Source organism: Neomonachus schauinslandi, chromosome 7, assembly GCF_002201575.2.
Source record: "Neomonachus schauinslandi chromosome 7, ASM220157v2, whole genome shotgun sequence".
Classification (NCBI taxonomy): Eukaryota; Metazoa; Chordata; class Mammalia; order Carnivora; family Phocidae; genus Neomonachus; species Neomonachus schauinslandi.
The window spans coordinates 15,775,692-15,791,380 of NC_058409.1; the positions used below are offsets into that span (position 1 = coordinate 15,775,692).

Here is a 15,689-nt window from a genome sequence, read left to right on the forward strand (position 1 = left end):
CCCCCCGCTCGCCCTCCGCCGGCCGGCTGGCGCGGCCATGGAGGTCTACATCCCGTCCTTTCGCTACGAGGAGAGCGACCTGGAGCGGGGATACACGGTAGGCGCGGGCCGCGGCCGGACGGGGCCCCCGAGGCGGGACCGCGACTGCTGAGCGGCGGAGGTGCCCCCGGCCGTCGCCGGCCCTGCGCTGTGGGTCCCCCCGGCTGCCCTCCCTTCCCCCCGCTCCCGGGGCCTGAGGCTGGGCTGCGCCCCGGCGCGGTTGTCAGGGAGACGCCCCCCCGCCCCCTCCCAGGCTCGGCGGCCGCGGGCGCCCGGGGCTCCTCCGGTTCGCTCCCTTCCCCCTCCCGGCCCCGCTCCCGGCCTCGGGGCAGGAGCGGCGGGAGTCAAGCCCTCGCTCGCGGCGCTCGCCATTCTCCCCGCCGCCCGCTCTCTGCAGCCCGGGGTGGGCTGCGTTCGCGTCTGGCACAGCTGCCCCCTCTGCCCAGACCCGAGCGGCTGCGCGGCGCGTCGATGTTGGCTTCCAAGTTCTGTGGGATTCATTCAGATGGAAAGCATGCTAATTAAAAAAAAAAAAAATCGTCATTTGTAGCTCGTTATTAGCCAGAGTGAACACAGGCGTTGCTTTTAGATGGCTTCCAAAGTTATTTTTTCCCCCTAGTTCTGGTGGGCCATGAAGTGGCATAATCAGGTACTTCCTGCGCACCTGTTCCATCCCTAAGTCTGATCCCTGAGAACTGAGAAACAGGGCCCCTGATCTCGAGAGTGGCAGAGTGGGTCGGGGGTGAAGACCAGGGCCTGGACGAGTTTAGTAAGTAAACTGTAGGTGGTGGATTTCCCAACGAATTTAGACACCTTCGTCTAGACGGTCATTGCCCGAGGGAGAAATGCCTCACGCTGGCTCGACTGTGGAAGAATTTACATCCAGTTGTTAAAGAGCAGGTAGCAGAGGAGATTGCAGAGGGCAGTCTGAAAGGACGGATACATTATTCATTTGTAACTCACTCACTTGCTAAACACCAGTTACAGTAATTTGGCAGAGTATTTTAACCTTTCTCTTCTCTAAATATCCTTGGGTTTTGGTGACAAGCTATTTGGAACCTACTGTGTTTTCATAAGGAGGATTAAGTCTCCCTCTCAAGGGAGTTTTTTTGAATTAAGAGTAGTGATTGAAAAAAAAAAATCCAGGGAGTATGGGTTTTAGGATTAAGTAGACTTCTGGGTTCAAGTGTTCAAGTGTCCCAAAAGAAGTACTGAGTGCCTTCCCTTGGGGAGGAAACTGCGGGGAAGGTGGGGGGGGCATCTGAGCTCTGTTTGGCCATTATTTATATAAATAAGCCTTACCAATGAATTAATATTTGGTTAAATATTCTGCATCTTCCTTAAAAAAAGAAGGAAGGAGAAATTGAACTTAAATTTGAACATGTGCATGGCCTTTTCCTTAAAGCCTTGAAACCTTGCTTGTCTTTCATTAGTCAAGGACACACACACACACACACACACACACACACACACCCCTCCCACCCCCCATCCCCCATTGGCAGTCATGGAGGGCCTGCCATCTTTGGGGCATTCTTTAGGATCTGAAGATTATAGCCTGCTTGTTTGGTCTTTTGATGTGTTTAGATGAAGGTGGTCTCAGTAGTCCAAACTAAAAGTTACTTACCTCCCCAAATAAGGAATTTGAAGTAGATCAAAATTTGAAGTAGATCAAAATTAATGGCTTTTTGGCCATTACTGATTTTCTTCTCTTACAGGATCTGTGTTTTCCCACACTGTTTTCCAATATCTTTTGATTATTCGTATTACGACCAGGGATGTGCCAGGTTGTGACTTAAATTGATTTGGAAGGAGCTCTTTTCTTGGCAAACGTGGCAGTTTGGAGATTGCTTATATGATGAGAGTTTGTGTGCTTTTTAAAAGCTTACTTTTTAAAAAAAATCCTAACTCATTTAGATTGATAACCATATTGTTAAGATACCTCTGCAAGTGGTTTTTTTCCTATGTGAGTCAATGAAGCAGCTATTGGATACTTCTTTCCCTCTGAGCAGCTGTTTCATAATTGCACAGAAGACTATACTTTCCGGGATCATTTCTATAGTTTGCTATAATTGCACAGCAGTTATTAATTTAGGAAATATTAACTGAGTGCCTGCTTGGTGTCTCTATTCTAGGTCCTGGAAATTTAGCAGTGAATAACATTTCATCTTTTAAAAAACCCTCAGGATTTAAAAACATAATCTCAGTTTCCTGAAATAATGTATACTTCAGAGTAAAAAGCATTTTTTAACTTAAGAATGTTTAAGGAATATTGCATTCAAATGAATTCAATGATTGGAGGTTTATAGTAAAGAAGTGTGGTTCTTCCTTGCTTCTAGTCCCATGCCCTCAAGACATAAAACGTGGGGGTGCTTTCTTAGAGACTTTTCTGTATGCCATGAAAGCGTATGTTTTTTTCTTAGAATAAATTGTAAGATTTGACTATAACTGTCATCCTACAACATGAATATCTTTCTGTACTGATATGGATAGGTCTGTCTCCTAGCTACTGGCAAGGGGATCTTCCTCCTAACGAACACGCCATCATTTGTTTACCCAGATCTCTTGTTGATGGCCACTGACATTTGCTTCTAATTTTTAGCAACTGTGTCAGATGTTGAAATGAGACATCCCTGTACATGGCTTTTTTTTTTTTTTTTTTAATGCCTCCCACTAGGATTTTTGTAGAACCTTAACTAGAAGTGGTACTTGTGGGCCTTTTAAAGTTTCATAGATAATTGTTATTCAAGAAGTTTATACAAAGTTATGATCGGATGTACAAGGTAATTTACCCTGAAAGAGTGAATTTTTGCCTTTTGAACCCCTAAACATTGGCTGTGGGCTTGCGTGTTGTCAAGTGTGGAATTGAAAGGTAAAGGGCTGTTGCTCCTGTCCTTAGGAATTCTCAGCCAGAGGGGCAAGGTAGGGAAGGGCTAGGGTGCCCTGATGTTATCTGGAGTCTTGAGGAGGAAGAGGGCATTTCTGCACTGCCTTAGGGTCATGTGTGGTGCGGGGTTGGGGGTTGCTTAGGAATGCTGACTTTTGACATCTGATTCGGTTTTTGCTGGCATTGCGAATTCTAGAAGTTCAGCACAAAATCTCATCTCAAGGGAAAGGCATTTAAAACTCCCAGATTCACCAAAAAAAAAAAAAAAAAAGAAAGGAAAAAAAGGCAAGGGGGGACCCTTCTAAGTCATTTTAGTTTACAAAGAATCAGGAGAGGATCTTCTAACAAAATTCACATGAACTCAAATATTACCTCATGGGAAGCTTATTCTCTACCTGTCCTCTGTCCCCATAGCTTAGATATTTACTGTCTGTTTCCCAGCTAGGCTCTAAACTCCTTGAGACTAGCACAGTGTCAGTTTCTTCTGCTGTACTCCAGCACAGGGCCTATCACATAGTTAAGAATTCAGTATGTGTGTGATGAATAATGAATGAATGAGTCTTCTAATAGGAGAAGAAAACCAGAAGAGCAGTGATTATGAAGCATGAAACAGCTCAGTGGGTGGAAGGGGCTCAGGGTGCAGACTGGAGTTTCCAGTAGCAGGAGGGATTGTGCAGGGGACACCTGACAGAGAGAGGTGGAGAGAGACCAGCTCGCTAGCCTGAAGAGCTGGAAAGGAGTATGGACTTCAGCCCCAGACATTGGGTTTGAGGAAGGAAGTAACATGATGAGTTTTGCGTTTAGAAATATGACCCTGGAGTATTAATCATTTAAGGGTTGCTTAGCAGAAGGACCAGAAAGGAGAGAGAGGATGTGAGCTGGAACTAAGGCAACTGGGAAGGGAAGACAACAAGAATCTCTACGACCTGGTGATCAGACGTGAGGCAGGAGTGTGACTCCCCTGGATGCGGGCGCCATTGGCCAACTCAGAGCTGAAGCAAGGAGGAGATTGCATTTGGGGACCTGTTGGCGTTTTTCGTGATTGGTGAGGCTGTTTGATTTTGGAGTTCAGGATAGAGGTCTGGGCTAGAAATACAGCTCTAGAGGGTCATTCAGCACAAAGGATGAAAAAAGCATAGCAGTTAAATAGCATTAACCCAGGAAGAGAATGTGGAGTGAAGAAAGTTGGTGGACTTAAGGTAAAATCCTAGAATTTGCATGAGCAAAGAATTCTCAGCACTGCATCCTGGGGGGGGGGGGGGGGAGAAGGAAGTGCAGGGGTGGGAAGTGGGAAGACAGAATGGTAGATGCTTTACAGGAAGGAAAGTGCTGGATGTGGCTGAGTGGTTTTGTAAAGTGAGGATGGAGAACAGTCCATTGGATGTGAGGATAAGCAGGTCCAGGGTGCGAGTATAGGCTAGTATTTTCAATTTTCAGATACGTCATTGGTAAATAACAAAAGCAGAATTACTACCTAGGCTGCAACTTTATGTTTTTGAATATATTAGATTTCATTTTTTTATAGCTGTTAAATTCAAGGCATTGAATTAGATGGTTTTTCAAGTTCATTTTAACTGTCTGTGACTGTGTTATGGTTATACAAATATATCTTTTTCTTGAATTCTGGTCTCTTTGATTTACTTGATGTATCATGCTTTTCACTACGTAAGGCAGCTTCGTATATACATGATCATAATATTGAGACATGCAGGGATCATTGTTTTAATATTTTATGGATTAAAATACAAAATTAGAACAATATAAGGAACCATTTACCGATTCCTCACCTTCAGTATTTTAAATTATTTCTTCACTTACCACCCCTTATTCTTCCATTTTTTAAAATTCTGGAATATTTTGAAACAAATCCAGGACATAATTTCACCTGTAACTGTTTCACTTTGAATATCTGACAGGTACAGACTTTTAAAAAAGATAGAACCAAAATGTCAGTAGTGACACAAAATTAGCCATACCTTAGTATCCTCCCAATCCTTACTTGTTTTTGTTGTTTTTAGCATGACCATAATGTAGACATTTCTTTGGAATTAACAGTGATCTGCAGGAAGTATTTTTACTGCCATTTTGTATTTGTGAGAATGAGAGGTTGAGTAAGGGCAGCCTGCCTACCCAAGAGTAGCCCTCCTCTGTGCTTTCATCCTCAGAGTAGCTTCCATCTGGTGACAGAAGGCTAATAAGTTGCAGATTAAACATTTGTGTGTGTGTGTGCTACAGCTTGCAGAAGAAGAGAGGGTATTTCTTCAGAGTACGGGCACTGTTTTTCCCCAGGAGCTCTGAGCAAATCCATCTCCTTTCATATCTTGTTATCCCCAGTTGGTTTTTCAACCCCTCCTGTTGCCAGGGGAATTCTCTGTGCTGATTGGGTGAGGCTGGGGCCACCTGAACCCGTCGCTGTGGCAAGGTTACATTAACTAGATGGAGTTCAAATAATAGGCTTTTCTGGAGCTGGGAGTGAGATCAGCCTTTTCCTCCACCTAACCTGTAGGCACGACAGTGGGACCACAATGTCCGCCACAGTATCTTTGAGTCACCCATTGTAAGCATCTATGATGAAGGAGGCCTTTGTGTGACAAGGACAAGCTGCCCAGCGCCTCACTCATGGTAAACTGACAGCATAAGCAAGCATTAAATGTGTGTTGCATAATTAAATCAAGCACGTGTAGGGTATGTCCCTTACCCTTAAGGACAGGAAGTACCAGTGTGAAAATATTCTTAACATACTTTTTAATTTATTTATTTTAGAGAGAGGGAGAGAGAATGTGTGCGTGGGGGCCGTGGCCCTGTGCAAGTGGGGGGAGGCGGAGAGGGAGAGAATCTCAAGCAGACTCCCCGCTGAGCATGGAGCCCCATGGAGATCAGGACCTGAGCCGAAACAAAGAGTCCCAGGCTTAACCGACTAAGCCACCCAGACTCCCCAGGTGTGAAAATGTGCTTGAATGTCAGCCAATAGAATGCTACCTTCACCTAAGAACCAAATAGGTACAAGAGGATTGAATTTTGCAAGTACGGTACTTAGAAATTTGGAGACAAAATTAAGTTTGTTTTCATTGAGCAAGAAATACATTTTCATCTTTTTTTTTAATAGTTTTCACTTTGTAATTTATGTTTTTTAAAATAAACTTTTAATCGTGAAATAATTTTAGATTTGCAGAAAAGTTACAAAGTTAGTAACTGAGAGTTCCTATATACACGGCCCCCCCCCACCAGCCAGTTTCCCCTGTTGTTTTAACATCATATATTACCATGGTAATGTCAAAACAAGGAAAGTAGCATTGGTGCATTACTGATTTTTTTGTTTTTTGTTTTTTAATTTTTTATTTTTTTAAATTTTTTATTGTTATCTTAATCACCATACATTACATCATTAGTTTTTGATATAGTGTTCCATGATTCATTGTTTGTGCATGACACCCAGTGCTCCATGCAGAACGTGCCCTCCTCAATACCCACCACCAGGCTAACCCATCCTCCCACCCTGGTGCATTACTGTTAACTAAGCTCCACGCTTTATTTGGATTCCACTAATGTCCAATCCAGGATATCATGTTGCATTTAGTTTTGTCTGACTTGATGTGCAATTAAGTTAGGAGTCCAAATTACAGCACAGTGTCTCAGAAATGAGGCAGGAATGGCATTAGAAATGAAGCCATACAGATCAAATAGGTTTTTTGTATTTTAGATACTTTATGTGTAATTTTTGCCATTTGGCAAAAGCCCACTTAGACTATTCAACTGGTTTAGGCCAGAGGCTGACACAGTCTAAATGCAAAGGCTCAGGCTATAGATTCATGCTGTCTGCATTCAAATTTTGCCTCCAACAAAGTCTGACTTTGGACAAGCCACTTAATCTCCTGTGTTTTTTCCCCCCTCATCTGTAAAAAAGGAGAATACTAGTACCTACCTTGTAGAGTGGTTTGAGGATTAAATGAAATAATTCTTGCAAAGTGCTAGGAATGAGGTGTCTAGCTATGTTTGTGATTATTCTTATTATTTTGAATAAGGACAGCCTTCAAGTTCCTTTTTTTTTTTTAAAGCTTTTTAATGTCAGTAACATAAACAAAAGTCCAGGAGAAATACTCATGCTATATAAAATAAATTATTTGCAAATACTTTGAAGTACTTCAGAAGTAACAATTTACATGGAATCAACTGGTATTCTTATTACAACTTTCATTCAGTTCAGGTTTAGTTTTGTAGCCTTATTTACTGCCTGTGTGTGTTTTTTTCCCCTCAGGATGCTGAAGGCTAATATACTTACATAAGTGAGTAGTATATATTATAGAGGGCACGGAGATACATGCTTCTCACCTCCTGCCTTCTCTTCCATCCCCCCAGCATCCCTCCAAAACACAGGAGCCATCAGACTCATACCTTGTATTCTTATGATGGCTTTCCAAATACATTGAGATTTTTTAAAATAACTTTTTAACTAGATTTTATTTTATTTATTTGAGAGAGAGAGCATCAGCGGGACACGGGGGCAGAGGGAGAGGGAGAAGCAGACTCCCCACCGAACAGGGAGCCCAACATGGGGCTCGATCCCAGGACCCTGAGATCATGACCCAAGCTGAAGGCAGATGCTCAACTGACTGAGTCACCCAGGTGCCCCTATACATTCAGATTTTTAATGGAATTTTCTGTTATTTTGCTTCTTATATGTCTCTTCTGTTTCAGTTTTCTGTTGTTTTCCTCCTCTCCCTCCCTTTTGAAAGTACCTGTTTTGTTATGGAAAATGTCAATATACAGACCAGTGGAGAGACTGACCCCTTTATTCAGCTTTTAAAATGATGAGCTCTAGGGCGTCTGGGTGGCTCAGTCGTTAAGCGTCTGCCTTCGGCTCAGGTCATGATCCCAGAGCCCTGGGATCGAGCCCCACATCGGGCTCCCTGCTCAGCGGGAAGCCTGCTTCTCCCTCTCCCACTCCCCCTGCTTGTGTTCCCTCTCTCGCTGTGTCTCTCTCTGTTAAATAAATAAATAAAATCTTTAAAAAAAACAAAATAAAATGATGAGCTCTTGGGGTTCCCCGGGTGGCTCAGTCTGTTGAGATCCAACTCCTGATTTCAGCTCAGGTCACGATGTCACTGAGATTGACTGAGCCACCCAGGCATGCCTTCTTATGTCATTATTAACACATTTTTCAGTTCCTTATGCCATACAAAGGTAGAGGCTTGATCATTTTCAGATTTGATATGTGATGCTAGCAACCGCTGAAGAACATTGCCTAGATCTTTACATTCCTTAGTGGTTGCTAAGTATTGATAGTTTAATTTTATCATTCTTCATTTATTGGCTTGAATACATGTACACAAAGCAACTTTGCCTCGTAAATTAGTTACTGTGAGATGTGGTTTTTAATAGGAAAAGAGGATAAATGCTTGATTCTTTCTTTGATTATTTACTTTCAAAACAATGAGCTGGCTGCCTCCAAAGATCACAAAGATTATCACAGAGGCTGTCTTTAAAAAAAAATCAGTATTGTTAGGGATCTGTGGATATCAGCATATTTGAGGCAGATGGGTCCCTTGCATTTATCATTCTTATATACTTTATGTCCTTCTTTGGCCGTTTTCGTATTTGGCATTTTCAAGTTGAGTTCTGTGTCCTTGACATAACCTTAGTGGTCTTCGGTAACTCCTTGCTTCCTGGCATAACAAGGTACATCTTTTACATTTCCCACCCCAGATCTGGAATTAGGTTTTTCTCTAAAGATCCCTGGTTACTTTTAGTGAGAAATGATAGAGACTATGATCTGGACACAATGTATTTGTGAAGGTTTTGAAATCTTTTCAGTGGTTGGAGCAGAAGAATGTTTCTCTTAAGATCAAATACATGGTATGTCGAGGACAGCAGGAATTGTTGTCTTGGTCTTTTATCTTCAGCTGTGTCTTTCTCCTGCACTGAAAATCTCAATACTTTAGATGCTGAGATTGATGGAATATTGTATGATTAGCAGTTTACTTTAACTCGCATTATACACATCAGTGTGTCTCCATTATAATACCAGTATTACCATCAACAACATGATTACTGAATACAGCTTAAAACTTTCTTTTTAAAAAGTTCTTTTGGGGGTGCCTGGGTAGCTCAGTCATTAAGCGTCTGCCTTCAGCTCAGGTCATGGTCCCAGAGTCCTGGGCTCGAGCCCCGCATCGGGCTCCCTGCTTGGCGGGAAGCCTGCTTCTCCCTCTCCCACTCCCCCTGCTTGTGTTCCCTCTCGCTGTGTCTCTCTCTGTCAAATAAATAAATAAAATCTTTAAAAAAAAAAAAGTTCTTTTGTTCTTTGATCTATCCCACTAAGAGTGTATAATCAAATGACTGTTTCAAAATCACTTGGATTGGTTCTTCTCTGCTCATAACTCCCCAACGAGCTACCCAGTGTCATTTTCTTTTGTATACTTAGGAGTTTTTTTAGAAGTTGATTTTGTTTTATATTGTGTAAAGTGTATACTGCATTAGGTTTATTTGCTGAAATCTAGCTGCTTTTTATATTCCCTTCATTCTGTTTTCTTCCCCTCCCCTTGATGACCATTTACAAAAAAGTTGTAGTTTATATTTCCATTAAAAAAAATAGAAACAAGGTGCTCCTGGATGCTCAGTTAGAGGAGCATGCAATCTTGATCTTGGGGTTGTGAGTTTGAGCCCCACGTTGGGTGTAGAGATTATTTAAATGAAAACTTAGAACAAAAAGAAACAAATACAGGTACATTTGTGCCCTTAGATTAAACAGTAGTCTAAAATTAAACAGTAGTATATGAAAACATTTTCTTCCACCTGTTTTTTTGTTTGTTTGTTTGTTTGTTTTTGACTTCACAGTGCATCCTGTAGTTCACTCTCCAGGGGCATATATCAAGATGCACACTCCTTTTCTACAGCTTAGTTCTCCATTGTTGTCTGCAGTCACTAGCCGTGTGCATATGTTTTTTGCATTTTTGTCAGGGTATCTTTAGAATAGGTTCTTAGCAGTGGGTTATTGGATCAAAAGGTACATGCATACATACTTAATTTTGCCAGATATTGTCAGATCCCCTTCCTTAGGGATTGTGCTGTTTTGCATTCCCATAGCAGTTTATGAGAGTTGAATTCCTCACAAGCTTGCCAACTGAGTGTGTTGTCAGGCCTTTGGGTTTTTGCCAGTCTGATAAGGTGAGCAGTGGTGTCGCAGTGTAGATCCATTGTAATTTGCTGGCTCATTCTGATGACTAGCTTTGACATTTTTGAAACATGCTAGTGTCCCTTGTAGTTGCTTTTCTTTTCTTTTTTTTTTTCTTTCTTTCTTTTAAGATTTTTTTTATTTATTTGGCAGAGAGAGACACAGCGAGAGAGGGAACACAAGCAGGGGGAGTGGGAGAGGGAGAAGCAGGCCTCCTGCCGAGCAAGGAGCCCGATGTGGGGCTCGATCCCAGGACCCTGGGATCATGACCTGAGCCGAAGGCAGACGCTTAACGACTAAGCCACCCAGGCACCCGCTTGCTTTTCTTTCTTTCTTTTTCTTTCTTCCTTCCTTCCTTTCTTTCTTTCTCCCACAACTTAAATACTTTGATGTAAAAGTTAACAATACTTAAATTCTATGATTTAAAGGCAGTACCTCTTATGTTACATGATAAGGTGATAAGAGAGGAAAGAAAAAGATATTTGCTATGTATATGTTAATAGATATGCACATAAGCATACCGAAGACAAAATAAGGAGGGAATACTTTGGACAATTACAGTCCTCATTTCTGTAACTCGTCACATGGTCATGGCTGGTTTTTATAACTACCTTCTTTCACTACTCACTGTGTATTCCCTTTGCCTTCAGCAAGCACCTCACCCGGTTGTGGATCTTTGCCAGGTAGGGAGACTCAAATCTTTATTCCTGGAGGGTCTGATCCATTGTAGTCCTCTTTGAGTTGGGTTGTTGTAGCTTTCCGTTGACTTTAATCACAGGGCGTCTTATTACTAAGAGACTCCATCAGGGGTCTCCTATGGTATAGACGATCTTCCTTGCCCCCTCCTCCCCACTGTGCTTTAGCAGTCCACTTTACCCTTGCTAGTCAGGATCAGTCACCCCAGCCAGCATGCTCATGCCCTTCCTTGCTTTGTGGATTCAGAGACACAAGGAGTTCAAAGTGACCAGGTAACAATCTTGACTTTGAGTTCATTGGAATTCTTGCTGTGTCTCCTGGTAGAAGCATTCATCCTTTTGGAACTAAGACCTCTAGACCAACAGAGCAGTAAGTCACAGAGACAAGAGACAAAACTTGTGCCAATGGGCCACTAGGGTTAATAATGAATGATGTTGCTCCCATTTCCACCCCTTGATTCCTTGATGTGTGAATTCTGGTTGTGGGGATACAGCATCATGTTGGCACCCAGCTGGTAATGTAACTGAGTCTGCAGAAGGCCATTTGACCGTTCTGTCAATCCAGCTGCTTGACGATGGTGGGCAACATGATGAGACCAGTGAATTCCACGTTTATGGACCCACTGCATCGTTTCATTTACTGTGAAGTGAGATGCTTGATCAGAAGCAGTGCTGTGTGGAATACCATGGCAGTGGGTAAGGCATTCCGTAAGTCAATGAAGGGTAGTTGTAGCAAAGGTATTGCATGCGGGGAAGGCAAATCTTTATCCAGAATAAATGTCTATTCTAGTAAGAATAAAACACTGTCCCTTCCATGATGGAAGTAGTCCAGTGTAATCCACCTGCTTCCTGGGAGCTGGCTCATCACTTCACGGAATGGTGCCATATTGGGGGTTCGGAATCGGTCTCTGCAGATTGGGCCAACAGTCAATGCTGGTCATAGCCAGATGGGCCTTGGTGAGTGAAAGTTTATGTTGCTGAACATCTAAGCATAACCTACATCCCTTTCACCATGGCCACTTCGTTTGTGAGCCCACTGGGCAATGACAGGAGTGGCTGGGGAAAGAGGCCGACTGGCATCTGCAGAATAGGTCATCCTATCTACTTGATTATTAAAATTGCCATTAGCTGCAGTCACTCTTCAATGAGCATTCACACGAGACACAAATAGCTTCACTTTTTTCTCCTCCTCCTCCTTCTTTTGCCTATTCAGAGAGGTCTACCTACATAATCTTCACCTTTCCACAGAACCAGTTTTCCAATCATGTTCTTTCCATTTCCCTGACCATCCACCCAAACCATTGACCGTAGTTGATGCCTCAGTATCTAATGTCACATCTGACCACTTCTCCTTTTAAGCAAAGTGAACAAGTAGGTACATTGCTTGAAATCTGCCCCCAGAGAAGATTGCCCTTGACTGTTGTCCTTCACAGCTGTCCCAGAGAGGGACTAGTGTGGTACAGGTGCGCCCTTCCAGGGGGTGCAGGTGCACACTTACAGGTGGTGCTTGCATGTGTGGCAGGCAGACTCATCTGTAAACCAGGTCCAAGTCTTCATCTGTCAGCTAATTCTAGGAAACGCCTCATGAGGCCACAGGTGCAGGCTAGAGAGGTAAGTAGTGTAGCAGGAGTGGGGACCATGGGCATTTGGGCCACTTCTTTTTTTTTAAGAATGTAACTTTTTTTTAATTTAAATTCAACTAGCCAATATACAGTGCATCATTAGTTTCAGATGTAGTGTTCAGTGACTCATCAGTTGCGTCTAACACCTAGTGCTCATCACATCACGTGCCCTCCTTGATTGGGCCACTTCTTCATGTAACTTACTTGTGCCTTCGGGGCCTGCTTGGGCCTGATCACATATCTGCCACTTCCATTTGGTAACCAAGTGTTGCTGTACCCAGCTTTATAGCTTGGTGAGTCAGATGACACCCAGTTCATCATGGGCAGCTCAGGTCACATGGTAACTTGATAGTCTATGGTCAAGCCTCCAGTCCCTACAGCTAAGGTGCAGTAGCAAGCCAAGAACTCTTTCTTGAAAGTAGCTATCCGTGGAGGATGGCAAGGCTTTGCTCCAAAGTCCTAAGGACCTGCACTGTCCTTCACCTGTAGAAGCCTGCCAAAGGCTCAAAACAACATCCCTGTGTGCTTCTGCCACTTCATGCATTATTGGATCTGGTGGATCATAACCCAAGTGGCAAAGCAGCTTGGACCTGTTGCAGAGCCTTCTCTTGGTCTGGACCCCACTCAAAAGTAGTAGCTTTCCAGGTCATTTGGTAAAGGGGTTGAAATAACACACCTGAATAAGCTGCCTTCAGAATCAAAAGAGGCCCACCACATGATGGAGGGCAATCTGCTTTGCTCAGTCTGTAGGTTTAAATATTAATCTCACCCCAAACCACTTCACAGAAACACCCAGCACAATGTTTGACCAAATACCTGGGCACCCCACAGTAAAATTAACCATCATACGTCCTTCTAAAATTGAAATTCACACTTCATTCTTCAATAAACATCTCCCTTTTGTTTTAGTTCAGATGTAGATAACATGAGAAAATATGTTTTTATATTTTATTATCCACTATTTATTGTAAACTATGTTTAGTCCTTCTTGCAGTTGGAAGTTTTTTTTTTCCTTCAGATGCATGCCCGTGGAAAGTTTGCATCTCTGTTTTGCAAATGTGATCATGGTGCAGGGAATAAAAGTTTACAGAAAAGGTCTTTTTACCTTGTTTATTATTAGTGGACAATTAGATCTCATTGTCAGTAAAAATTGATGGCTGTAGCTTCCAAATTATTGAGCCTGTGCTAATAAATGCAACAGTTGTTCATAATTTGGTGGTAAATGACCTTTAAATGTAGATGTTTACGGAGGTGGTCCTTGGGGAACAATTTAACTTCCAGATGACACCCATGAGTCCTTGTTATCATTTAAATATGCTTCCTTTTGTCAATAACAGAATAACAAATACTGGTTAGATTTCTAATGTTGATTCAGATACCAGGGAACCTGCTGAATAAATTAGTGTACATTTGATTTATATTGACCAAAATTTTTTACATTGCTGTGTTACAGGTCAAGGTGACATGCATTTAAATGCATTGTAGCACAGAGGTCACGCTTGAGTGACGTGAATGCTTACACTGTTTTTAATTAACTTTTAAATATTATCCTAAAATTCCTTCTCAAATACCAACTAAATTATTAGGGACAGGACTGAAATTAACTTAGTAGAGGGAAACCTTATTTTAAAAGTCAATAATCTTGATCTTTCCCATAAAAATTACTGGAGTAAATTATCGGTACACTTTTATCTTATGATTTGTGAGGAAATCAGATCTGCTTTTTCCATCGTAGACTCTGAATTCATTATCTGTGGGTTTTCCATGGATAATTTTGCAGAAATAACCTGAGATAGTCCTGAAAAAACATTTGCGAGGTAATCAACAGTCTTACCTAGTGCAGGAAGTACTTTATCAAGGAAATGCATTTTCTTAGTGCTATGAACTTTTTCACTGATGTTGTCGTGTGTATGTGGAAGGGGGATGGTTTGCAGGGTGAAGATGTGAATTAATTTTGTCAGCACTCATTAGTAGTCCAAAGTAGTATATGTTTTAGGGAAGCTTTAATCAACACCTCATTTGCCCTTTGAGAGAATATCTTCACAATGAATGCTACTTCTTTTGCACATAAATATTATTGGGTAAAAAGCATTTTGCTATCAGGTATAAAATTTATTTCATGTCTGACCCATGCAGGAAGGTTTACCTAGTTTAAAAGTTTAGAACCTAAATGCACAAAGGTTTTTGTTCTTTTTTGTTTGTTTGTTTTTAATCATGAGGATCTTTGTAGTTAATCAAAAAGTGTGCTTTGGGAATTCAGGATAACCTTCTGAGCTTTGCTTCTGGAGGAGGTGCATGTAATCAAAAGGCAGCACAGAGCTCCTCTCCTTTAAAACTTTGCATCCGTCCAAACATTTTCATGTAAAGAGAGCTCCCCTCCAAAGCCAGAAAGGATATCCTCCTCAGCCTGCCTGCAGTGAATGGCATCCATCCTGGGATATTGGTTTCCTTTTAGCCACAGTGTGGTTCCTTAGCCTGGAGCTTTGTCCCTATGTGTCTTGTACCCAGCACAGCACTAACACCAGCTTGTCCAGAAGGCAACAGCAGTAACAGTGTGGAAAATATAATAAGAGAGACAAGGCAGTGGACATTAGAAAATTGAAAGTGGTGAGAGAATGACAAATGTTGCATGTGCGCAGGGGATGAATCATTCTGTAGTAGGAATGCTTCTGAATGACAGAGAGTCATGTAGCATCTCTCTTAAGTGGGCACGCACCGAAGAACTGATTGACGAATGGAAAGGCTTCTGGGTATCAGCCTGATGCTAAGAGAGGAGGCAGGGAGTTAGAGAAAACAGGCTGGCTGTCAATGGGATGATGCCATTGGTGGATGGCGCCACTGGTGGATGGGACGTTGGAACTCATCCAAATGAGGGCGTGGCTTCTGGTGCAAATACCCGGCTGCTGAGGCTATGGTGCCCAGCTCCTGCTGCACCTGCACGCTGGGGATCGTTACAGACTGCCAGTGTCTGGGTCCCACCCTTGGGGAGTCTGATGGTTCTTGGGTGTGGATTGGGCATGAGAATTTTTAAAAGGTCCCTGGATTGGGGCGCCTGGGTGGCTCAGTCGTTAAGCGTCTGCCTTCAGCTCAGGTCATGATCCCAGGGTCCTGGGATCGAGCCCCGCATCGGGCTCCCTACTCGGCGGGAAGCCTGCTCCTCCCTCTCCCACTCCCCCTGCTTGTGTTCCCTCTCTCACTGTCTCTCTCTCTCTGTCAAATAAATTAAATCTTTAAATAAATAAATAAATAAATAAATAAATAAATAAATAAATAAATAA

The 15,689-nt window shown here is 42.5% G+C and overlaps 1 protein-coding gene across 1 annotated transcript in view; it reads left to right on the forward strand.

The window, feature by feature from the left end:
- Window positions 1-6: 6 nt before the first annotated feature.
- Window positions 7-15,689, forward strand: part of SNX24 (sorting nexin 24) — a 155,836-nt gene continuing 140,153 nt past the window's right edge. The window contains exon 1 of the mRNA XM_044916726.1: window positions 7-97. Within this exon, the coding sequence (XP_044772661.1) occupies window positions 38-97 (60 nt within the window). The 5' untranslated portion in view covers window positions 7-37. The remainder of the gene's footprint in view (window positions 98-15,689) is intronic.